Genomic DNA, 24591 nt, shown 5'->3' with positions numbered 1-24591 from the left:
CACTCCTTAAAACCTTCCTATTTAACTAAGCTTTTAGTCATCTGCCCTAATGTCTCATGTGGCTTGGTGTCAAATTATTACATTAAAGGCTGAATATAAAGACAAGGTGTTTTTGTTGCTGCACATGTTTTTGCACAGTAGTTTTCAATACAAAGTTATTGAAGGAATTTCACAAATATATTGCCTGTTAGCTATCATCTGTTAAATTCAGATTGTAGTGGGAACAACTATTTATTACTCTTCTACTGAACTTGATTTTTTTTTTTGTTTCTCTACCATCCCATTCACATTGCAAAATTCAGTGGTAAGCTAACGGAAATTTAAAAAAATCACTTACTAGCTGCCTGGTGCCCACCCAACATACCCACCTTTGTAACAGTTAGCTAGTGCTCCTGCTCAATAGATGTGGGTGTCATCTTATATCTTAGCCCATAACTGAAGCTAACTGCTATTATTTATGTGCAAATGGTACAGCAACCTCAGGTGAGGGCAGATGTGTAGTTAAACACGGAAATCCAAAAGTTCTTGTTTGAGATCCATTGTTCTGCCGTTAGCTTTGCAAAAATCGCATCTCACTGTCTGCTTCACTATTGAGATGCACAGAATGATGTGAAATTCCTGTATTTACATTTTAGATACGAACTAAACTTGACATAGAAAGTTAAGCCTTGTCCAATTCAGTCTAAGTAGTTAATTGCTAATTACTGCGAGTCCACTACTCTAGCACTGAAAATTAATCATGTGCAGAGTCTCATTCAGTTGTTAGAGATTTTAAAAATACCAAATTTAAAATTTACTTTTAACTTTTTGTGTCTTTTTTTCTCAGGCCAGTCTTTCTTTCCCTCTTTATTCTTTTTCTGTAACTGAATTGCTCAATCCTTGCACTGCTAGTTTCACAATCCTTCAAACTGATTGGTTAAGATACAGTTGCTTGCCTTGCTCACTCAGGTTCCAGATGCTCTGTTTTGCTCACTGCAATATCAACTTGCCACACAAAAATTTTAAAAACATGCAAGGGCAAGTGTAACTAACAGCAGACAGTGTGAGATGTCCTGCCACAGCAAATTGTGGCCCAATAGTTAAATTGGGGTCCTATACCCACTTTAGGTGACAATACAATTTTCATGTATTGAAATGTGCTGCACATTCGTACTGGATGTAGGGTGACCAAATCAATGGTTCTTGAAAATGGTGCAGGCTTCTCACTAGTTCCCTATAGTGACTTAATTTGTTGTAAAGCCTTCTGGAATGTCCTGAGGTTGTGAAAGGTGCTATATAAATGCAAGTTTCTTTTTTTTAGTGCTTTCAGGCTTGTTGTGCGATCACTCCGACTACCTCAGTTAGTGCTACAAATAAATATTGGTGCAAATCTAGCCCTAATTTTTTTGTTGTTGCACTAACTTCTTTATCCTTCTCAATTATGGCTATTTCACTGTCTCCACCCCAGTCTTTCAAAATTCAATTCATATATACCCAACACCATTGTGGCAGCACCACCATATGCAGCAGGAGTTTCACACAATAGGAGCATATTTCAGCCATAAGGACTGCAGCAGTTTCTCTCAAGTTATGTAAGGATAGAAATAGGTTAGGTGTTAGGTTCTGTTCCAACAGCATAGTGGACTTGTGGTTCAGGTTGCTGGCTCATGCTCTAAAAAAAATTAGAAATGATAATTGAGCAGCTCTGTAGTGCATTTAAGATCTTCTTTTATTTGTGAAGTTTGTACATTTACAATATGGGGAAAAAAGCAGGCTAACTTTTGCTAAATGATGAAAACAAATCAGAACATTAAGAGGTATATGTACTGCAGATCCAGAACAATAATTCTCCCCACCCCCAGAAATGTGGTGATTTTCCTTACCTGTGAATGTCAGAAGCGTTCTACTGACAACAGCATTGTATTAACACACCACAGATAGACTCCACAGTTAATTCAGGGTTTGTTGGGCAATCAATTTTGATTACAGATCAAAACAAATGTATTTAAAATGGGTACCATTGCTAATTTGCTTCATTTACAGTTGATATTACGACATCATCCCAATACTACTCAACATTTACATCACATTGGGTTTGCTAAGTTAACTACAGCGGAACCCATTTTTAGATCATCTCTGTGAAGATCCCCTTAATCTTTCAAAGTCCCAATCTACTACAGCCAATTAGTTAAGAAAACTGATGAGGATGATTTCTGTTTGAGAACATTTTACATCTGCAAATCAGAGATGCTCTATACAGGGTTCCATTGTACTAATAAACAGGATGTTTGAATTTCAGTTTTAAAATCACATTTCTCATTCTGCTAAGAAATGTTGTAGAGCACAGCCCACATCTGATCATTCGAACTTTGTCTTTTCCAAAAACACTTCAACATGAAGCTACAAGGTTTAAAAAAAACACAAGCACAAAGTTATCCAACAGAGCTTTTCAGTGAGAAGGACAGCTTTGGCCTGGACTTCCCCTTGCCCAGGATCAGTTTTTGTTCTTCCTTTTGTTGGCGCTGTCTTTCTTGCTCTAGCTTCATCCTTTCTTCATGGATTTTTCTTTGCTCTTCAACAATTTTCAATTGCTCTTCAGCCTGTAAATTACAAATTAAAAAGGTAATTTAACAGTAGCTTAATAATCAATGGCAGTGTCCTTTACAGAAAACATGTTGAAATTATGCTTTTGGCTCAAAATAGCAGCTCAGGCCCATGTGCTCTGAAACTAGTTCAATTCCATAATATACATTTAAGTAAAGATATTCTGAGCAATCAGCACTAGATGTTAATCCTTTAGCTATCAGATTCAAAAATATTCTGGCATCTTTTGCATCCCCAATTTCCTTCACTCCACCAGCTGTGCCTTCAGATGTCTAGGTAATAAGCTCTGAAATTCCATTCTTATAACCTACCTCTTTGGTCACGCTTTTGGTCACCTGGCCTGACGTCTCCTCCTTTGGCTCAGTGTCAATTTTTTGTCTGATTACACTCCTGTTACTATGTTAAAAGCACTATATAAATCTAAGTTATTGTTAATTAACTCAACGCTGGTCCACATTTCCATGAACATTTAATTTGCATGATTTATGTAATTATGCCAAAAGATTATAGCAGCTATTTTTACTTGCTGCAACTGCAGAGATTTTTTTTGAAAAAAACCTTTAAACAGAGAAGCCCTATTCCCCCCTCCAGCAAAGTCCCTTAAACAGGAATGAGATAAATGACCAGATAATCTGGTTTCAGTGTACACCTGGAAAACTCCATTTCTCTTTTTCAAAAGGTTCCATAGGATCTTTTACATCCACCTCAGAGTTTCCTGTAGAAATGACAGCAACAGCCTCTGGAATCCTAGTGATCATTCTGTTCGGTGGTTTGTCCCAAGGGAAAAGCTTCTACTCCCCTTAAAGGGGGTTGCTTCCCAGTTGTAAAAAGGGCTGCCCATCCGTAAGTACCGTGAGAGGCTTTCCCAGACTGGCTCCTAGACTGTTAGTCTTTTGAAAACCCTCTGAAATGTTGCAACATGATGTTCACAAAGATTAATCCCTAAAAAGCTCAACCCTTTAGCCATTCTTTGTAAAGTGGGCCAATGGCTTGAAATTTTCAGTTAAGCTAAGCAGAGCCAGATAATACTCTAGCACATGTCCTGGTTCTTTGCCCTAATAAGTCCATTTGTTACTGCTGTAACTGTTCTGCTGCTTGGGCAATGTTATCCATAATAACCCAGAGATGATCATTGGCATTAGCCAAACAAACCACAGTAATAAAGAAATTAGCTGCTGGCTCATGCAAATGACTTGAAACCGAAGGGCAAAGCCAAACTTGCACCAGGTTCAATCAATGCCTGCATAAATACTGGAGTTGAAACCAACCAGGATGGCCCTACTTGGATTGGTACTGTGGTCAGGAATAAGTTCCATGCATATATCTTGGGTGAGAACATATTATTAAATAATGCCCTTTGGTAAGTTCTGAAGTTGCGGGGCGGTGGCGGGAGGGCACTCTGCAACTGCCTTTTCTCTTGAGCTAAGCATGTGCTGTTGGTGAACTAGCTCAGGAACCTGATGAGAGTTGACCTGGTTTGACACTGGCTCAAACTGTTAACAGCAGCCAGTCTGTATAGCAGAAACAAAATAATCCGACAATTCCAGTCTGCAAACGGGGAACTCTGGCCACTTGATGGGAGCTGGTACTGAACTATGTCTGATTTCAGTTTATTACTGACACCAGGAGAAGCTGTGTGGGACTTGGAAGCGCCACAATGCCATCGCCTTGGTTTTGCAAGCCAAAACTTAAAACTGATCAGCATACAGGAATTGCCGAGAATTTTCCACTAGCCCATTATTTCCTTTTTTTCCAAAGAACACGGAACTGCCCATGTGTCAAATTAAACTCTGTAGTCTATGGAGAGATCTGGAATTTTGATGCTTTAATAGTCAAGATAGTCCTCCAGCAAATGAGTCAGTTGCACCAGACCCAGACTTCCAACATAGAAATTCATCCAACGATACAAGGTTGAAGACATGCCACGAAAGTCAATACTGGTATGAATCACTGATATGGACATCGATTTTAAAACATGAAATTAACGATGGCCAGTGGAGTTAGTTTAATCAGGCCAAGTAGCTTATACTTAAAGTGGTGGTAAAAAGAACACAAGGGCACTGCAACTATAAAGTAAGGAAAACCAAGAAATTCAAAGTACTATTCCTTCTACGTGATCAAGATATGTCTCAGTTTCTCAAAGTAATGAAAGTACGCAGTTATATTCCCCCTTCAATCCTTACAGGATAATGACAATATCTTGTGTACGTGGCAGTTACTTAACTTAATTGGAAATCCCAATCTTTGAAAAAGAAATGTAGAAACCAAAATAATCCCACCATTTAGTTTCAACATTTGCATCTTATTGGAAATTACACTAAGATTCTGTTGGACTTATCATGTCTCTATGGTCCATTATAAACAGAGGAAAATGCATTTAAGGCATCAAAGCAATCATGCAATCATTTTAATAATACCTACCAATTTAGCTTGAGCTTCTGCTATTTTTCGATTATTTTCCTCCAATATTCGTTCAAGTTCTTCTCGTTTAGCTCGTTCTTCCTCCTAAATAGGAGACAATATGATGTTAATAGAGAGAAATCACTTTAAGATTGCATCTACACTAGCTGCATCTTCCCTTAGTAAACTTTCCTTCCTCTGACTATGCCCAAGACAGCCACCTCTTTTTATTGCCATTCATGTGAACTATTTTGCCCTTAGTTAAACTCTTTCTGGGTTTAAACCATCCCACCCCAGCCCTCAAACAGCAATGACCCAAACCCTCATTTGTCAGGCTTGCTGATATTACTATTTTTTAAACCACACATAATACAACTGCTAAAGAAACTTTACTAATTACATTAACAAAAATAAAATAAAAAATAGATTCTCATCAATTACAAATACCTACGTATTCTTTACCTATAACTCCATTAATCAGCATTAAAAGTTGAATATTTACTGTCTCATCCAGTGTCCTGCAGAGTGTGTTCCTCGGCTGCCATATGCGCCAGCTTCCTCTTTAAACTGATTTGTACTGTTAGCTTGGCAACACCTGCATCAGCAGCTCAGCCAATAACAAGAAACACAACACAACGTAGGCTGAGCTGAGGAATGCAGATGTTTACGATAAGAAGAAACAATATAAATCACCATTCCTAAGGCAAACAATTAATAAGAAAGATACATTTACTGTTAGTGAAAAATACAAGGTTTAATCCATCCTTTTGTGGAACTGAGAGCATCTTTCACAGTAGAAGAAATGATGGTTTGTTCCATTCTGAGAACACATCACGTGAGTGCCATTTAAGCTACTGGTGATTTAGTAACTTTTCAAAGTCAAGGCACTATTTGCTATTACACGTCTAATGAGTGAGTAAATGCTGCAAAAATTATATTGACTTTGAGATCAAACAATTTCATAATCGACTTTAGTTATTAAATGTACTGGCAAGTTTACAGGTTAGCCTGCTACAAAATTCAGATAAACAGAACATCCCCCAACATTTAAAAGTAACAATTTCACAATGTGCACAGAACAGAAAAATTACATTTTCAGTACTGTGAAAGGCCCAGGAAATTTGCCCTTTGTCTGTAGGATGACAATGTTAACATGAAGCCAAGCAGAACTATCAGACATGAAAAAGAAAAATGATCTTACAATGATTAGTAAAGTGCTACAAGCTGACACTCATCAACCCTGGAACTTCAAATAACCTGGATACAAACAAGTTAGAATGCAAATCATAATACAATAGGCATTATCTTACAGTATATCAATACACTGTGAATACTTTACAACTTCAATAAGTGTGTTTAAATAAAACTAAATGAAAGCACATTAAAATAAGGTAGCACTGACTGTCATGCAGTTTATAATACAGTATTGTTCATAATATAAACTCAATTTGAAGGTGTTTTATAATGTTATGAAAATGCCATGTAAACTGTACTAATTTCCTAATACACTTTATGTTTCTCATGGTTGCATTAAATGTAAAGAAAATATAGACTGATTCTCCCTCCAAGGCAGCAGTTAAGAACATTCTGAAATGAAAATTTGTCTGAGTCCAACAGATCAACTAAACATAGTAAACAAAAAATTAATGCTCCTTCACTTAATGTCAACAGATGAATGCAAGAAATTATAGTTACATTTAACAAACCTTAAATTCTTGTAAAATCAAATTGCAAGGCAATGTAGCCAAAAATAACGGTGGTTTTATTTGTAAAAATAATAACCAGTACATTATCAGCAAAACAAACTAATCACTAACCCTTTGAACACTTCGCAGAATTTTAAAATATAGTCCTACTCATCTATGCTGATACATTGGTGATCATTCTAATTTTGCCAACATGTGGCTTGTTGACAAGACACGGCATAAAATCAAAACTAGTGGATATCACCTAAAATCAGCCAACAGTCTCAGTCTATAATTACCTTTCAAAAAGGTACTGGAATGAGGACAAAGTAAAATTATATTTTTATTAACAGATTTTTTTGAATAAAGTTTGCACAGGGCTTTATTTTTTGAAATAAAATAAAATGGCAGGAGAGAGTTGCATTATGTTTGCATGCTGTTGTCTCTGTACTGTAGTCAATCAGTAAGCCTCTGCCCATGGGGAACTGGAACACAGATAACACTTGACAATATAACAATCAGCCCTGTATTTAGAGTAACAGTGGCAAAATGGAGATAAGGAAGAGCTTGGATATCTCAATTTTTTTAGAATACAGGAAGAGAAAACAAATACTGATTTCAAGGTTTTGGGCAAGAGATGCGGGGGGAATATGAGGAAGACATTTTTACGCAGCAGGCAGTAATGACCTGGAACTCGCTGCCCACAAGCATGGCGGAAGCAGACACAATGACTTCAAGAGGAAGTTGGATGGCCACTTGAAGGAAATGAATTTGCAGGGCCATGGGGATCGAGCGGGGGTGTGGGACTGACTGGATAGCTCTGTAGAGCTGGCATGGACTCGATGGGCCAAATGGCCTCTTTCTGTGCCATAAATGACTATGACTGTATGAATGCCATTCTCACTAGAAATGGCAATGACTGCTGTGCATTAGTTATAACTCCAGGTTTTGACCTAGCTTGTGTGGAATTGAGACATAACAGCAGAGAGGAAGGAGGGCATGAAATGAATGAGACAGATAGAGAGACACACACAAAATGGGGGGGCAGGGGGGTGCCCAACGGACAACAAAAATTAAGTTTGAGGGTTTGAATAGATTGAGAAATAAATTAAAGCATTTTCTCTTTCTGCCTCTGCAATTCACAAGTAAATTTGATCTGTGATGCAAAAAATACAAACCTACCTTAAGATAAGGACCAATCGACATAGTGGTAATAAAAGAAAGCTTTTGATAATTTTTTAAAAATGAAGCACACCAACATGAGAAAGTCATTGACATATACAGTAAATATGCGGCATGAATGTGCAGAGAAGAAACTGGGACTTCACTTTTTTGTCAGTGTAAGCGCCATAAACGGGTAGGACTATATATGGTATAAAACTTTAGAAAGCAGTTTTGGCTTGTTCACAGCATATGGTGGATGTAGCACTATTTTGTGCTACTTTTTCTAATTCCATGCAATGATGTCCGAAGTTAAAAGTTAAACAACTATTTGAAAGAAAATGTGCACATTGGTGGAAGCTAAGTTAATTCATATTCAAAGGGTTAATGTTAGATTTTTGAAGTTGCTATGGACAGTTAGGTACTGCACTGCTCTGTAAGACTGAGCATTTCATTTCAGAATCCAGAGGTGATGAGTGCCAGCAAAATTCAATATAGCAGCAATTCACTATTTCACAGGAAGACATTTTTCAGCTTCTAGTACCGTGACCATATAACATACAGGATGTCTAGCTTCACATTAAGGAGGGACTCACCAGTCGTCAATAGCCCTCTTGGGAGGAATAGGTACTTATAACTACACGCTGGAGGTGGGTTATAAAGGACTGGCTCCAGTCCCACAAGAATCCTTTGAATAAAATGGAGGCTGATATCAGAAACCTCATGATAAAATTTCCCCTTTTTAATCTTATTTAAGATGGATATACAGCAAACATAAACCACTTGCCTTAAGCAAGTACTGCAGGCTCAGCCACCATGACCTACTTCAGCATTGGAAAGACTAAGTCACTTGGAGTAAGGATGGAATACAAAGTGATTATACAAATGAAGGGCAAATTGTTAGCCTGAAACAGCCTTTAAAGAAAAAGCTTTTTGCATGGTTAGGTTAACTCAAAGTCTGCAGCCATGGCAAAAGTTTCATTTAAACTTTAAGTGTGGAAAAAGATTTTCAACAGGTATTGTTGATATGCTGGTACATTAGTATTATTTCACCCAAGTTCTTGAATTTAAAAACAGCAAATGCCATGGAACAATGCTTTGTGTAGCCTAATTAAATACTACATTCAGCATCTTAAACGATTATGAAATGTTGATTAGTACATCAAAAGAAATACAACTTAAAAAAAAAACAAAGCTGTGGTACTGCAGACTGCTGGAAAAGGAAATGTATTCTGATTCCATTTACTGATGAAGATTAAGTGGTGACCATTGACTGTGACTGAAAGTTTTGCCATGGACTGTCGTTTGCTTTTCCAACGACCGAGCGTTACCTCTCTAGCTTTCTGTGCAGCGAGCTCAGCATGTCGCTGTCGCTCAAGCTCCTCCAACAGTTGCTTTTCCATAATGCGCTTGGCCTCCTCAACACGCCTGAGTACCTCACGCTCAATCTCATCTTTACGTTTCTCCAACTCTTCTTCCACACGCTTAGCCACAAGTTCCTCCACTCTTCTCGCAGTTTCTTCTTCAATCAGCTTCTCTTCTATTTCCTGCTGTCGGCTTAAGTAAACGAAGGAAAACAATTAGTAAGCAAATTTCTATGAAAAAATTAATATAACAGTGGGAAAAACCAACAACCACCAAAGGTTCCAGCTTTAACACAGAGGTAACACTCTCACTTATAAATCAGAATGTCGTGAGTTCAGCTTCCATTCAAGATTAGAGCACATAATGTAGGCTGACAGTGTACTGAGGAACTGCCGCACGGTTGGAAGTGAAAAATGAGACTTAGTCTGCCCTCTCAGGTGGAAGTACAAGACCCCATGGCATTATTTCAAATGAGAGCAGGGGAATTCTTCCCAGAGTCCTGGTCAATATTTATCCATCAAACAAATGATAAAACAGATTATCTGATCATTACCTCCTTACTGTTTGTGGGACCTTGCTGTGTGCAAATTGGCTGCCATGTTTCCTAATGTTACAACAATGACAACACTTCAAAGTATGGCTGTAAAGTGCTTTGGGATGTTGAGCTGTGGAAGGCGCTATAGAAAGATGCAGGTTTTTTCTTCCTAACAACTATTTTTTCACTTTATTTTTACACCAATTACTTCCTCTGCACCTCCTCAAGCCACCCTCATAATTTGTGTACAGGAAGCACATACTGCCTGATTATGTAGTTCAGCCTGACAATAATTCTGTGTTGTGGAATCCTCCAAAAATTGAGGGCTGAATTGATCAGTCAATGCAGGACATTTTGCAGGACACTCGTTTTCCTTCTCCAAGCTTTAGTGCTCTCCCAGAATAAGATGATTCAGTGGTTCAGATGAAACTATTTCCAAATAGTGGCATGAGTGTATAAGAATGAAGTTGTAAGGATAGAATATTTATGTATTTAGTTATAGAAACACCTGCACTAATGTATGCAATGTTTTGCTGAATGAGGGTACTCAGTGAGCTGCTAAAAGAAAACCCATCAGAAGTGTTGTTAATACTGTATATTTTTCAAACATTCCTTTTCTTTAAACAAAGCATGGAAATACCTAAAATTCTGATGTTAAGGGTAAATCTCATGTCGATATCTAGTCCAACAAGATACAGATTTACATACTTTTGTCAAACTTGTTGACATTCTGCTTATATCGCCAATAAGAGAAAATGCTTTAATCTGCTCGAGTTATCTGAATTTCTAAACACTTCAGTCTTAACATATCTCTTTTTACCCTCAGTATTGATACCACTGTCCTCTCTCACTTCTCTCTCTAGATCACTACAGCAAAGTATCGGAGTTGTAGTCTTCTAAAGCCAGCTTCAGCCATGCCCCAGCTTTGAGGAAAGTAGAAAATCGCACTACCTCGTAGCTGAGGAGGTAGGGACTTTTCCCCTTTCTCTCTCTCTAATCTCTTGCTTTCATTTGATCTCTCATTCCCCCACCCTCTACCGTTCCATCTCCATCCCACAGAAGTCAGCCCAGAATTATACTTATTTGACAGTGGGTGCTAACATCCAAATTGACCCACAGACAAACGAGAGAAATTGGAAGTGGGAAGCCAAATTGTTCCCAATCAAAATAGAGCCAGATTTTAACACAGATTTTCTTGTTGTTGTGTGTGCTTGAATACCAACATGTCTGTTACTGAAGCTAGTAGCTTTCCAAGCCAGGGTGAAGTAACCTGGGATAAGTTAAAAGCACTGTCTATGGTGGAGTTGAGGAAAATGGCTGAGCAGTGTGGGATCACTGTACGTGGTAAGGCAAGGAAGTCTGAACTCCTAATATTAGTGGCCAAACATTTTTCCCTTGAATCTGAAGAAGCAGAAACAGACAGGGTATTGTTAGCAAAAATACAATTGGATCAAAGGAAACTTGAATTTCAGGAGAGAGGGTTGAGAGCCCTCCAGAAGGAATGTGAAGACAATGAAAAAAAGAAAAATGAGAGAGAGAGACACAGAGACAGGAGAAGGAATGAGAGAGAGGAGAGAGAGAAAGAATATTCCGGAAGGAATGCGAAGAGAGCTGAAGTGGCTTGAGTTAACTAGGGGGCGACATAGTAACCCCAGTGAAAGCATGGCCAATATGGCAGAGTGTAATTCAGGGCTGGGTACAGAATTGTTAAAACTAGCTCAACTAATCCCAAAATTCAACGAGGAAGATGTGAAGGCATTTTTTGTGTCCTTTGAGAAACTGGCAAGGCAGCTAAAAGGGCCAGCTGAGACCTGGTCTCTTTTACGACAAAGCAAGCTTACTGGAAAAGCCTAAGATTTATTCCCTGTTGCCAGATGAGAGTTCATCAAATTATGAAGTGACAAAAAATGCTATCCTTAGGGCATATGAATCAGTACCCAAAGCCTATTGCCAGAAGTTTAGAACCCTCAAGAAGGAAGCTAATCAAACTTATCTGGAATTTGAAAGTAGTAAGCAGCTGGCTTTTGATCAGTGGCTGAGGACTTGTAAAGTACAGCTCAGCTATGAGAATCCCAGGGAAATAGTGCTGTTAGAGGAATTTAAAAACTCTCTCCCACTCTCCATAAAGACCCATGTAGAGGAGCAGCCGGTTCAGAGAGCTGGCAAGCGGCTGTTCTAGCGATGAGTTTGCTTTAATTTAGAAGTCAGTTTCCCAGGGGAGAACCTTTCCGAGTCACCACCACAAATCCGAAAAGGACAAAGGGTGGGAAGGTTATCGAAGCCCAGGCAGTCCTGGGAGAGAAAGAAAAGCAGGAGATACGGGGGTCCTCCTCCAGAAGGAAGGTGCTGTGAGCAAGAGTGACACCCAAAGACCTGTGTGCTTCCATTGTAATAAAGCAGGGCATTTAAAAGCTGACTGCTGGGAACTAAAGGGAAAACCGGTAGGGCTAAACAGGACACAACCGCTGAGTGAAGTGAACCTGATGGAAAGCGCAGAACAAGCTGTGGCTTTAACTGCAGTAACAGTGAGACCCAGGAAGCTTATAGCTGCAAGTGCAGGAAAATTTAATAGGATTCCTGAAGGTCATCAGGGTTTTGCGTCTGAAGGGAAAGTAACCCCACACCCCTCGAGTGGGGCAAGCAAGCCCATAGTGATTCTCAGGGACACAGGGGGCACTGGATGCCTTCTACTGGGAAAAGGCCTGACCCTTTCCCCCAGAGTGTACAGTGAACACCAAAATGGTAGTGAATGATATTGGAGGGCAATTTATGCCTGTACCTATACACTGAGTGCACCTGGAGCGCAACCTAGTTTCGGGGCCAGTGACCACAGGGATTGTCCCTAGTTTGCCTGTGGATGGGGTTGACCTGCTCCTTGGTAACAATCTGGCTGAGGTGAAGGTAATGGCCCCCCCAGTAGTGAAAGAAAGACCACAGGTGGTCAGAGAGACAGGGGCAGTGGCGGGAGACAGACCCCTGTAGTTTCCCTAAACATGTAGTGGAACAGGCCATGATCAAACCAGCTCCCCAGAGGAGACTGCATTGGCACTGCAGGCAGATGACCATGAGGTCTGCCTGTCCGAGGCTTTCTTTGGAAAGTTAGGGGACCCAGGGAATGAATTAAATGGATTTTCCCCAGCTAAGGCTTAGAAAGCCGACCCAGTATTGCAAGAGTTAACACAGGCTGCCCAGTCTGAAAGTGAAGCAGAGGGAGTCCCTGATTGCTACTGTTTAAAGAATGAGGTACTGATGAGGAAATGGAGTTCTCCTCACAGACCTGAGAACAAGAGTGGACAGTAGTTCACCAGTTAGTGGTGCCACAGAGGTACTGGAGAGAAATATTAAGAAGGGCCCACGAGACTACAGTGGCTGTACATGCCGGTATACAGAAGTCCAAAGCCTGCTTAAGACAGCAGTTTGACTGGCCAAAACTCCACAAAGACGTGATGGAGTACTGCAGGAGTTGCCACATGTGCCAGATCGAGGGGAAACCCCAACCTTATCGTGAAACCTGCACCCCTTTGTCCTGTACTGGTGTTAGGAGGACCCTCCAGCAGAGGGCTGGTGAACTGTAAGAGACCCCTGCCAAGAACAAAAACAGACATGCAGGCACAAGCCTGGCAAAAGGTTAGACAGAGAAGGGGAAAAAGTGACCGAGGGCAGATTAAAGGAAGTCCGGGAGGAATCCCGGATAAAAACCCTTACTGCCCTGTCAGCCAACCCCGAAAAATGAGCAAAATGTGAAAAATTAGACCCACATCCTCCTCTGTAAATGCTGACACTAGAAACACCCACCAGAGTTGCGAACAGCATTTACTGTAACATGCAGAGACGAAAAAAGACCTCTAGGGGGCAGAGAAACAGTGTGTGTGATGCCTCACCTAGACGAAGTGCCACAGAGTAGTGCAGTAGACTCTGCACAAATACTTGTAGGCAGGAGTGTCCTCTGGGACAAAGGGGAGATTAGCAAAGAATCCTCCCCCACAGTCTGGAAAAAAGCTAATCACCCATCCCCTGAAGTCAAAAGCCTTTGCCAGACTCAGCAAAGCACTGAAAGTGTGTTCAGGATAGATCCGCCCACGACCGACAATTGTAAAAAAAAAAATTACCTCAGCAGGAACAAAGACCCTAGGCAGCCATGGAAATGGGCAAATGGAAGACAAACTTCCCAAAAAAAGCATGGCTGAAGGGTCTGTTTCTGTGCTGTGTAACTCTGACTATGTTCGACAAGTCCTCCCCTCACTCCAGTAACAGTTCAAAATCAATGCACATAACAAAATTAATGTGCCTCATTCTTGGCAGGTGGGGGCCATCATAACCTCCCTGCGATTATATTCTATGCCTCAGATAATAAAGGCAAGTATCCCATATGCCTTCCTAACCACCTTATTTACCTTTGCTGCTGCCTTCAGTGATCTATGGACAAGTGCACCAAGATCCCTCTGACCCTCTTCTTCCTAGGGTCCTACCATCCACTGTATATTCCCATGCCTTGTTAGTCCTCCGAAAATGCATCACCTCACACTTCTCAGGATTAAATTCCATTTGCCACTGCTCTGCCCACCTTTCCAGCCCACCTATACTGTCCTGTAATCTAAGGCTTTCCTCCTCACTATTTATGGCACCACCAATTTTCATGTCATCTGCAAACTTACTTATCATACCTCCAATATTCATGTCTAAATCATTAATGTACGAAACCAGAGGGGAGGAGATTACTGTATTTAGTTAGCATTTAATATTTATAGTAGAAATCTAGCACTAGGGACCGTATAATAGTAGCATAATTTAGTAAGGATTTAATAAGTATTTATTAATTAATTAATTAATTAGTGCTAGAAATGTCAGTTAGAGGGGTAAAGTGCTTCACCTGAGAGATGTGGGAGGTCCGTGACGCTTCCAGCGTTCCGGACGACGACATCTGCAGGAAATGTACCCAGTTGCAGCTCCTCACAGACCACATGGATTGGTTGGAGCAGCAACTGGATGCACTTAGGAGCATGCATGTGGCAGAAAGCATCATAGACAGGAGTTTTAGAGAAGTAGTTACACCCAAGGTGCAGGCAGATAGATGTGTGACCGCTAGAAGGGGCAGGCAGTCAGTGCAGAAATCCCGTGGCTGTCCCCCTCTCTAACAAGTATACCGTTTTGGATACTGTTGGGGGGGATGGCCTATCAGGGGAAAACAACAGCAGCAGCCAGAGCAGTGGCACCACGGCTGGCTCTGTTGTTCAGCAGGGAGGGACAAAGCGCAGAAGAGCAATAGTTATAGGGGACTCCATAGTCAGGGGCACAGATAGGCGCTTCTGTGGATGTGAAAGAGACTCCAGGATGGTATGTTGCCTCCCTGGTGCCAGGATCAAGGATGTCTCTGAACGGACAGGAGGCATTCTGAAGGGAGAGGGTGAACAGCCAGAGGTTGTGGTACAAATCGGTACCAACAACATAGGCAGGAAGAGTGACGAGGTCCTGCAGGGGGAGTTTAGGGAGTTAGGTAGAAAGTTAAAAGACAGGACCTCTAGGGTTGTAATCTCGGGATTACTCCCTGTGCCACGTGCCAGTGAGGCTAAAAATAGGAAGATAATGCAGCTAAACACGTGGTTGAACAGCTGGTGTAGGAGGGAGGGTTTCAGATATCTGGATCATTGGGATCTCTTCCGGGACAGATGGCACCTGTACAAGAAGGACGGGTTGCATCTAAACTGGAGGGGCACAAATACCCTGGCTGCAAGGTTTGCTAGCGTCACTCGGGAGGGTTTAAACTAGTGTGGCAGGGGGGTGGGAACCAGAGCAGGAGGACAGCAGGTGAAATAAATGAGGGGGTGCTAGTAAATAAGGCCAGTAAGACTAAGAGGAAGAGCAGGCAGGGAGATGTTGCTGAGCACAGCAGGACTGGCAGTCTGAAGTGCATTTGTTTCAATGCGAGAAGTATAACAGGTAAGGCAGATGAACTTAGAGCTTGGATTAGTACTTGGAACTATGATGTTGTTGCTATTACAGAGACTTGGTTGAGGGAAGGACAGGATTGGCAGCTAAATGTTCCGGGATTTAGAAGCTTCAGGCGGGATAGAGGAGGATGTAAAAGGGGTGGGGGAGTTGCATTACTGGTTAAGGAGAATATCACAGCTGTACTGTGGGAGGACACCTCGGAGGGGTCATGCAGCGAGGCAATATGGGTGGAGCTCAGGAATAGGAAGGGTGCAGTTACGATGTTGGGGGTTTACTACAGGCCTCCCAACAGCCAGCGCGAGGTAGAGGAGCAGATATGTAGACAGACTTTGGAAATATGTAAAGGTAATAGGGTTGAAGTGGTGGGTGATTTTAACTTCCCCTATATTGACTGGGACTCACTTAGTGCTAGTGGCTTGGATGGGGCAGAATTTGTAAGGAGCATCCAGGAGGGCTTCTTGAAACAATATGTAGATAGTCCAACGAGGGATGGGGCCGTACTGGACCTGGTATTGGGGAATGAGCCCTGCCAGGTGGTCGAAGTTTCAGTAGGGGAGCATTTCGGGAACAATGACCATAATTCCATAAGTTTTAAGGTACTTGTGGATAAGGGTAAGAGTAGTCCTCAGGTGAAGGTGCTAAATTGGGGGAAGGCATAATTATAACAATATTAGGCAGGAACTGAAGAATTTAGATTGGGGGCGGCTGTTTGAGGGTAGATCAATATCTGACATGTGGGAGTCTTTCAAACGTTAGTTGATTAGAATCCAGGACCGGCATGTTCCTGTGAGGAAGGAGGATAAGTTTGGCAAGTTTCGGGAACCTTGGATAACAAGGGATATTGTGAGCCGAGTCAAAAAGAAAAAGGAAGCATTCGTAAGGGCTGGAAGGCTGGGAACAGACAAAGCCCTTGAGGAATATAAAGACAGTAGGAAGGAACTTAAGCAAGGAGTCAGGAGGGCTAAAAGGGGTCATGAAAAGTCATGGGCAAACAGGATTAAGGAGAATCCCAAGGCTTTTTATCTGTATATAAAGAGCAAGAGGGTAGCCAGGTAAAGGGTTGGCCCACTCAAGGACAGAGGAGGGAATCTATGTGTGGAGCCAGAGGAAATGGGCGAGGTACTAAATGAGTACTTTGCATCAGTATTCACCAAAGAGAAGGACTTGGTGGATGATGAGTCTAGGGAAGGGAGTGTAGATAGTCTGGGTCATGTCGTTATCAAAAAGGAGGTGGTGTTGGGCGTCTTGTAAAGCATTAAGGTAGATATGTCCCCAGGGCCTGATGGGATCTACCCCAGAATACTGAGGGAGGCAAGGGAAGAAATTGCTGGGGCCCTGACAGATATCTTTGAGGTCCCAGAGGACTGGAGAAGAGCCAATGTTGTTCCTTTGTTTAAGAAGGGTAGCAAGGATAATCCAGGAAATTATAGGCCGGTGAGCCTTACGTCAGTGGTAGGGAAATTATTAGAGAAGATTCCTCGGGACAGGATTTACTCCCATTTGGAAACAAATGAACTTATTAGCGAGAGGCAGCATGGTTTTGTGAAGGGGAGGTCGTGTCTCACGAACTTGCTTGAGTTTTTTGAGGAAGTGACGATGATGATTGATGTCGGAAGGGCAGTGGATGGTGTCTACATGGACTTTAGTAAAGCCTTTGACAAGGTCGGTCATGGCAGACTGGTACAAAAGGTGAAGTCACACGGGATCAGAGGTGAGCTGGCAAGATGGATACAGAACTGGCTCGGTCATAGAAGACAGAGGGTAACAGTGGAAGTGTGCTTTTCTGAATGAGGGCTGTGACTAGTGGTGTTCCGCAGGGATCAGTGCTGGGAATTTTGCTGTTTGTAGTATATATAAATGATTTGGAGGAAAACGTAGCTGGTCTGATTAGTAAGTTTGCGGACAACACAAAGGTTGGTGGAGTTGCGGATAGTGATGAGGATTGTCAGAGAATACAGCAGGATATAGATCGGTTGGAGACTTGGGCAGAGAAATGGCAGATGGGAGTTTAATCCGGACAAATGTGAAGTAATGCATTTTGGAAGATCTAATACAGGTGGGAAGTAGACAGTAAATGGCAGAACCCTTAGGAGTATTGACAGGCAGAGAGATCTGGGCGTACAGGTCCACAGGTCACTGAAAGTGGCAACGCAGGTGGATAAGGTAGTCAAGAAGGCATCCGGCATGCTTGTCTTAATCGGTCGGGGCATAGAGTATAAAAATTTGCAAGTCATGCTGCAGCTGTACAGAACTTTAGTTAGGCCACACTTAGAATAATGCGTGCAATTCTGGTCGCCACACTACCAGAAGGATGTGGAGGCTTTGGAGAGGGTACAGAGGAGGTTTACCAGGATGTTGCCTGGTCTGGAGGGTATTAGCTGAGGAGAGGTTGGATAAACTCGGATTGTTTTCACTGGAATGACGGAGGTGGAGGGGCAACATGATAGAGGTTTACAAAGTTATGAGTGGATAGTCAGAAGCTTTTTCCCAGGGTGGAAGAGTCAGTTACTCGGGGACATAGGTTTAAGGTGCGAGGGGCAAAGTTTAGAGGGGATGTGCGAGGCACGTTCTTTACACAGAGGGTGGTGAGTGCCTGGAACTTGCTGCCGGGGGAGGTGGTGGAAGCAGGTACGATAGTGACGTTTAAGAGGCATCTTGACAAATACATGAATAGGATGGGAATAGAGGGATATGGTCCCCGGAAGTGCAGAAGGTTTTAGTTTCGACAGGCATCAAGATCGGCGCAGGCTTTGAGGGCCGAATGGCCTGTTCCTGTGCTGTCCTGTTCTTTATACACTACAAATAGCAAGGGTCCCAGCACCCATTCCTACGGTACACTGGTCACAGGCTTCCACTCGCAAAATCTATCCTCAACCATCACCCTCTGCCTTCTGCCACTAAACCAATTTTGGATCCATTCTGCCAAATTGCCCTGGATCCCATGGGCTCTTATCTTCTTGACCCCAATCTTCCATGCGGGACCTCATCAAAAGCCTCACTGAAGTCCATATGGACTACATCAAATGCTTTACCTCATCTGCACACCTGGTCACCTCCTCGAAAAGTTCAATCAATTTTGTTGGATATGATCTCTCCCTGATTAATCCCTGCCTCTCCAAGTGCAGATTAATCCTGTCCCTCAGAATTTTTTCCAGTAGTTTCCCTACAACTAATCACTAGCCTGTAATTACCTGGGTTATCCACATTACCCTTCTTGAATAATGGTACCACATTCGCTGTCCTCCAGTCCTCTCCTGTGGCCACAGAGGATTTGAAAATTTGTGTCAGAGGCCCTGCAATCTCCTCCCTTACCTTACATAGCAGCCTGGGATACATCTCAGCTGTGCCTGGTGAGTTATCCACTTTTAAGCCTGCTAAAACTGCTAATCCCTCTTCCCTTTCAATGCTAATTTGTTCAAGTATATCACAATCCCCCTCCCTGATCTCTACACCTACATCGTCCTTCTCCATAGTGAACACAGATGAAAAGTAATCATTTAAAACCTCACCTCCGGCTACACACAGATTGCCACTTTGGTCCCTAATGGGCCCTACTCTTTCCCTGGTTATCCTTTTGCCCTTAATATACTTATATAACGCCATGGCATTTTCCTTTATCTTGCCCGCCAGTGTTTTATCATGCCCCCTCTTCGCTCTCCTAATTACCTTTTTAAGTACTCCCCTACACTTTCTATACTCCTCTCGGGTCTCCGCTGTTTTCAGCCCTCTGAATATGCCATAAGCCTCCTTTTTTTTTTTCCCTTATCCAAGCCTCTATATCCCTTGACATCCAGGGTTCCCTGGACTTGTTGGTCCTACCCTTCACCTTTACGGGAACATGTTGGCCCTGCACTCTCACTATTTCCTTTTTGAATGACTCCCACTGGTCTGATGTCAACTTTCCTACAAGTACTGCACCCAGTCCACTTTGGCCAGATCCTGTTTTATCATATTGAAATCTGCCTGCCCCCAATTCAGTACCTTTATTTCTGGTCCATCTTTGTCCTTTTCCATCAAGACCTTAAACCTTAGAGTTATGGTCACTATCCCTGAAATAGTCATAGAGAGAAACAGCACTGAAACAGGCCCTTCGGCCCAACGAGTCTCTGCCGACCAACAACCACCCATTTATACTAATCCTACATTAATCCCATATTCCCTACCACATCCTCACAATTCTCCTACCACCTACCTACACTAGGGGCAATGTATAATGGCCAATTTACCTATCAACCTGCAAGTCAAATGCTCCCCTACTGACACTTCTACTACTTGGCCGGCTTCATTCCCTAAGATTAGGTGCAGTGCTGCCCTATCTCTTGTAGGACTTTCTACGTGCTGGCTCAAAAAGCTCTCCTGGATGCACTTTAAGAATTCCGCCCCTTTAAGCCTTTTGCACTATCCCAGTTAATATTGGGGAAATTGAAATCCCCTATTACCCTTTTACTTTTACACCTGAGATTTATGCCTACATATCTGCTCCTCCATCTCTCCCTGACTGTCTGGAGGCCTGTAGTACACTCCCAAAGTGATTGCCCCTTTTTTGTTTTTAAGTTCTACCCATATGGCCTCATTTGAGGAACCTTCGAAGATATCATCCCTCTTTACTGCAGTAATTGACTCCTTGATCAATGGTGCCATGCCACCTCCTCTTTTACACCGCCCCACCCCCCCCCAGCTCCCTAAATTCTTCTTGCAGGACCTCATCCCTCTTTCTACAGATGGCAGGAAAAGACATTTACATGGTAAAAGACAGTGTTTGGAAGGACAAAGCAGACATTTCCTGACATTCAACCGACAGTGGACTTTTGATCACCAGATGTTGAAGGTGGGGGAGTTCGCATTCCAGGCTGACTGCTAAAATGGGCGAATACACAAACGTACATGGTCAAACCAACTCGTCACATGACTAACCTGCTGGACGACTTGAGTTTTTTTGAAATTGTACAGTTTGGGCAGAAAGCTGTTTGCTCCTGGACTGAGAAGATCTCTCCTGCCTGCTTCTATCTCTTTCTCACAAGCCTCTGAATCCACTAAAAACACATGAACCCCAAGAGAGAAAAGTCTCTTACAGCGAACAAGGTTTAAGAATACTGGGCCCCAACAAAAGGCAAGATCTACCTACAATCAAGGACTCGACAGTGAGCTTGAAGAACCGTAACAACTCTTCAGATGCTGCCTCAAATTTTTCCACTTTATTTTTCTACTGCTCTTTTCTGTCTCTGTTTGCATGTGCGTATCGCGTATGCATGCTAGCCTGGGGCGTGGCATGTATTCTTAGGCGTTAACTGAATTAGAGTTTAATTAATTTCAACTTTTCTTCTTTAAACCTTAGAAAGCTGGTTTCTTTGCCTTATATTTGGAAAGCGGTGAACAAGGATTCACCAAGGGGGAGCTAAAAACACGGTGTGTTTAAAATTAAACCCTGTTACACTAAGATCAGGTGAAGGCTGAAAAGGAACCCTAGACCTCTTTCTCACCTGGCCGTATCTTTTAGCACCAAGCCAGATGGAAAGTAAATCTCTATGCTCTGTCCCAAAAAAAGATTACTCACCACTGCACAAGTGACATTTTTTCAACTTTTCACAACAGCCATCCTGTGGCATACGAGTGAGATCGTCAGTTAATGACAAATTAGGGACAGTTTTGTGTTATTGGCCCTTGTCCAATAACACTGGGTGAGGCTACACAAACTCCTTTTTGAGAGGGTATTTACAACCTGCAGTTAGGGGAAACTTCCATCCCATCAGTCTGACTACATTTGAACTCGCTTAGCCCAAGATGAAAGACCAGCTTCTAAAACATCTTTCTAAAGGCTTTCAGGATTTGTGTCATCCTTTTGTGACATTTCCCGTTATTTGTTCTTACCTCTCAATTTTACTGACTCTTAATTTACTGTTTTCATGACTAATGTACTTTGTACACCCACCCAAATTTGCACCCGGACCTGTGGATAATTGTGTAAATTATTTGACCAATGAATTTTGAGCACTATGAACTCATTACCAGGCTGGCCAAATTAGAACGGACTTGCACCAGTATACAAAAATGAGTTTGAAATAGCAGAAACTTGTATCTGAATCAGCAATCTGAATGAAAGAAATGGCAACTTAACAACTGTGCATCTGCTGCCTTGATATCCTGAATTTGTGCAGTATTTTACTTTGCCCCACAAGCTAGCTGGTAGGCTTTTAGCTGATTTAGATAACAAGGGAGAGATTTTACAATTAAAATTAATCTATTAAAAACATATTACTTGGATTGACTTCAGGGTATTGTGCAATCCTGAAGGGCCTTCATATTCTACAGAACTACTCTGATAACATTTACTTCTTTATAGAATGTAAGTGAGCTAAGGGACTATACTCAACCTTGAGAGAACGCATTCCAACTGCTGGTATAAACAATCTCAAAGCAGTAACAAACAGTTATTAGATTAAAATCACAAAATTAAACAAACTGGAAAAGGCAATAATGGTCAATTATACCTCTGCAGAAGGGTAGCATGGAAATTCAAAATAACTCAAATACATGTCGAGGCATCCAAATGCAGTGCTCTCAACAGGATTTCAGTATCAAAGTGACTTCTGACAACACAGTGGCCTGCCAACATCATCACAGTGCGTCAAGCTGCGCACATGCAGAACTACATCTTGCCAGGACTAAGAGGCACATGCGTGGGAGGACGTCATCAAGCAGCACCAACTTCATTGCATATCCGCGCCTGGTCCATCTTTGTGCACACGCGATAAAGCATCATCGGGTATCCAGGCCCCCACTCGGCTGGAGGAAGCGGCTGAATGGGAAACTTTGAGGCTGGAGCTCTCCCCCCTTGGCTACTTGCTCCAGGCCTCGACGCTTCCTCCCCTCAGTCGCTCGCTCCAGACCTCGCTGCTCCCCTCCCCCACTCCCCTGGCCGATTGCTCCTTGCTTTGCGCGACCCTGCTCTCCAGCTGCTCGCTCTCCCCTCCCCTCAGCCACTCTCGCTTACGTTGCCCCATCCCCCTTGCTTCTTCAGGCGGCGCGTGAAGACTGATCAAATGTGGGAGCAAGTCGCTGAGAGGAGGGAAGCGGCGTGGCCTGGAGCTCGCGGCTGGAGGTGGTGGGGCGCGGCCGGAGAGCAGGGTGGTGCAAAGCGATAAACAATCGGCGAGGGAAGTTGGGGGGAGCAGCGGCCACTGGGGCAGGAGCTCGTAGCTGCTTTCGGGTGAAATCAGTCCTGGTCAGTCATATGAACAAATCACAATAACGAATTGGCAGCACATTTTATATTCTGCCCGATTTTCTTTCCCATCAATCGGGGTGCCAATTCACTATCTTCCAATGGAAATTAAATCATAAAATTCCTTCTGTATTTAATAGGATTACTGGAATATTAAATGGATCTGAAGATTACAGTTAGTATCCAAGAACTACATAGTAGCATATTACTGGGCTTCCATCCAACTTAATATAAGGTTAGTTTGCTAGAACGATCTAGCCATAAGCATTTCCTGTGATAAATTGAGCAGCTCCATCTTTAATCCTGGCGTCTGCCTGAATGTCGCAGACACTGACGTTCCAGTTGAAGAGCCTATATTTGCACATGTGCAAGTACTGCGCCACCTAGTGGTTGTGTTGTCAGCTAACGCAGCCTCTCAGGGTAGACTAATGGATACATTTAAATATTTCAAACTGAAAAACACTCAGCAGTAAAGATTTGTCTTCAAATCTTAGCCTGCATGGAAAAAAATAGTTTGCACTATGTAACACCAGGGAGGAATAACCTGGGATGAATTAGAAATGTACTATTGGCAAATTACAACATAAAAATTTCAGTATAATTTATATTCTTACAGTGCATTGGTATCTATAACCTTAGCCACATACATTATAATTGTGATTGTAAACTAGTAAAGGATCTAATTTTTCAAAAAGCTTCAGCGACAATCAGGCTTTGACACACTACCTAAAAATAAATTTTTACTACTTTGTTATTTGGTCATTTCTGAACAATGCAAACATAGCACAAAAGTTGGAGCAAGTTAGTAATCATAAATGCGCAAAACTGAATTCCATAGTATACAAAGTTAAAATAAATCTTCTCATGAGCTCTGAAAGGAACAATCATATTTTTATATCCGTAACAAGCCGTCTCAGAACAGAATGTGCAGCTTATTTCAATAAGATCCATGGGCCTCATGAAATATCAGCAACTTGTTTATATATGAACTTGGTTTTATTAGCTCACTGCAGACAAGGATTGTTCCCATGGCTTGCAGGGAGACTAATGTAGTATCCATATTTAGAAAGAGCAACAAGTCAGAACTGAAAACTTATAGGCCTATTATCATAACTTCAGTTATCGGAAAGTCATTAGAGGGGATCATGAGCTATCCTGCATGACCACCTGGATACAGCAGCCATAACTAGACTCACAACATGGCTTCTGGAAAGCAAGTTAGTTTCACCCAGTTGGTTGAATATTTTGAGGAGTTAACTCGGAAGATGAAGGTAGCCCAGTCAATATTCTACATACAGACTTCCAGAAATCTCGACAAGAGGATGCATAACAGGTTACTTTGTAAGACACAGCCCTGTGCAATTGGAGGGCGGATAGTGAATTGGTTATGGAATTGGTTGAGTTCTCACAAGCAGAAGGTCGTTAATGATGGAAGAGGTTCTGCATGGAGATCGGCTACCAGTGGGGTACCCCAGAGATCCACGTTAGGAACATAGGAGCAGGAGCAGGCCATTTGCCCATCGAGCCTGCTCCACTATTCAATACAATCATGGCCGATCATCCACTTCAACGCCTTTTTCCCACACTATCCCCATATCCCTTCGTGTCATTGGTATTGAGAAATCTGTCAATCTCTACTTTAAACATATTCAATGACTGAGCTTCCATAGCCCTCTGGGAAACAGAATTCC

At 42.2% G+C, this 24591-nt stretch overlaps 1 protein-coding gene across 2 annotated transcripts in view; it reads right to left on the bottom strand.

Annotated features, from left to right (window-relative positions):
* Positions 1-1690: 1690 nt before the first annotated feature.
* LOC137371473 (arginine and glutamate-rich protein 1-like) overlaps positions 1691-24591 on the bottom strand; it is a 47553-nt gene continuing 24652 nt past the window's right edge. For both annotated transcript variants that reach the window (XM_068034127.1, XM_068034128.1), the window contains 3 exons: positions 9161-9386; positions 5005-5088; positions 1691-2579 (listed from right to left, as the gene is read on the bottom strand). In XM_068034127.1, coding sequence (XP_067890228.1) covers positions 2412-2579; positions 5005-5088; positions 9161-9386 — 478 coding nt within the window. In that variant the 3' untranslated portion in view covers positions 1691-2411. The remainder of the gene's footprint in view (positions 2580-5004; positions 5089-9160; positions 9387-24591) is intronic.

This window comes from Heterodontus francisci, chromosome 6 (assembly GCF_036365525.1).
Source record: "Heterodontus francisci isolate sHetFra1 chromosome 6, sHetFra1.hap1, whole genome shotgun sequence".
Classification (NCBI taxonomy): domain Eukaryota; kingdom Metazoa; phylum Chordata; class Chondrichthyes; order Heterodontiformes; family Heterodontidae; genus Heterodontus; species Heterodontus francisci.
This window is presented reverse-complemented; position numbering and strand designations above follow the sequence as displayed.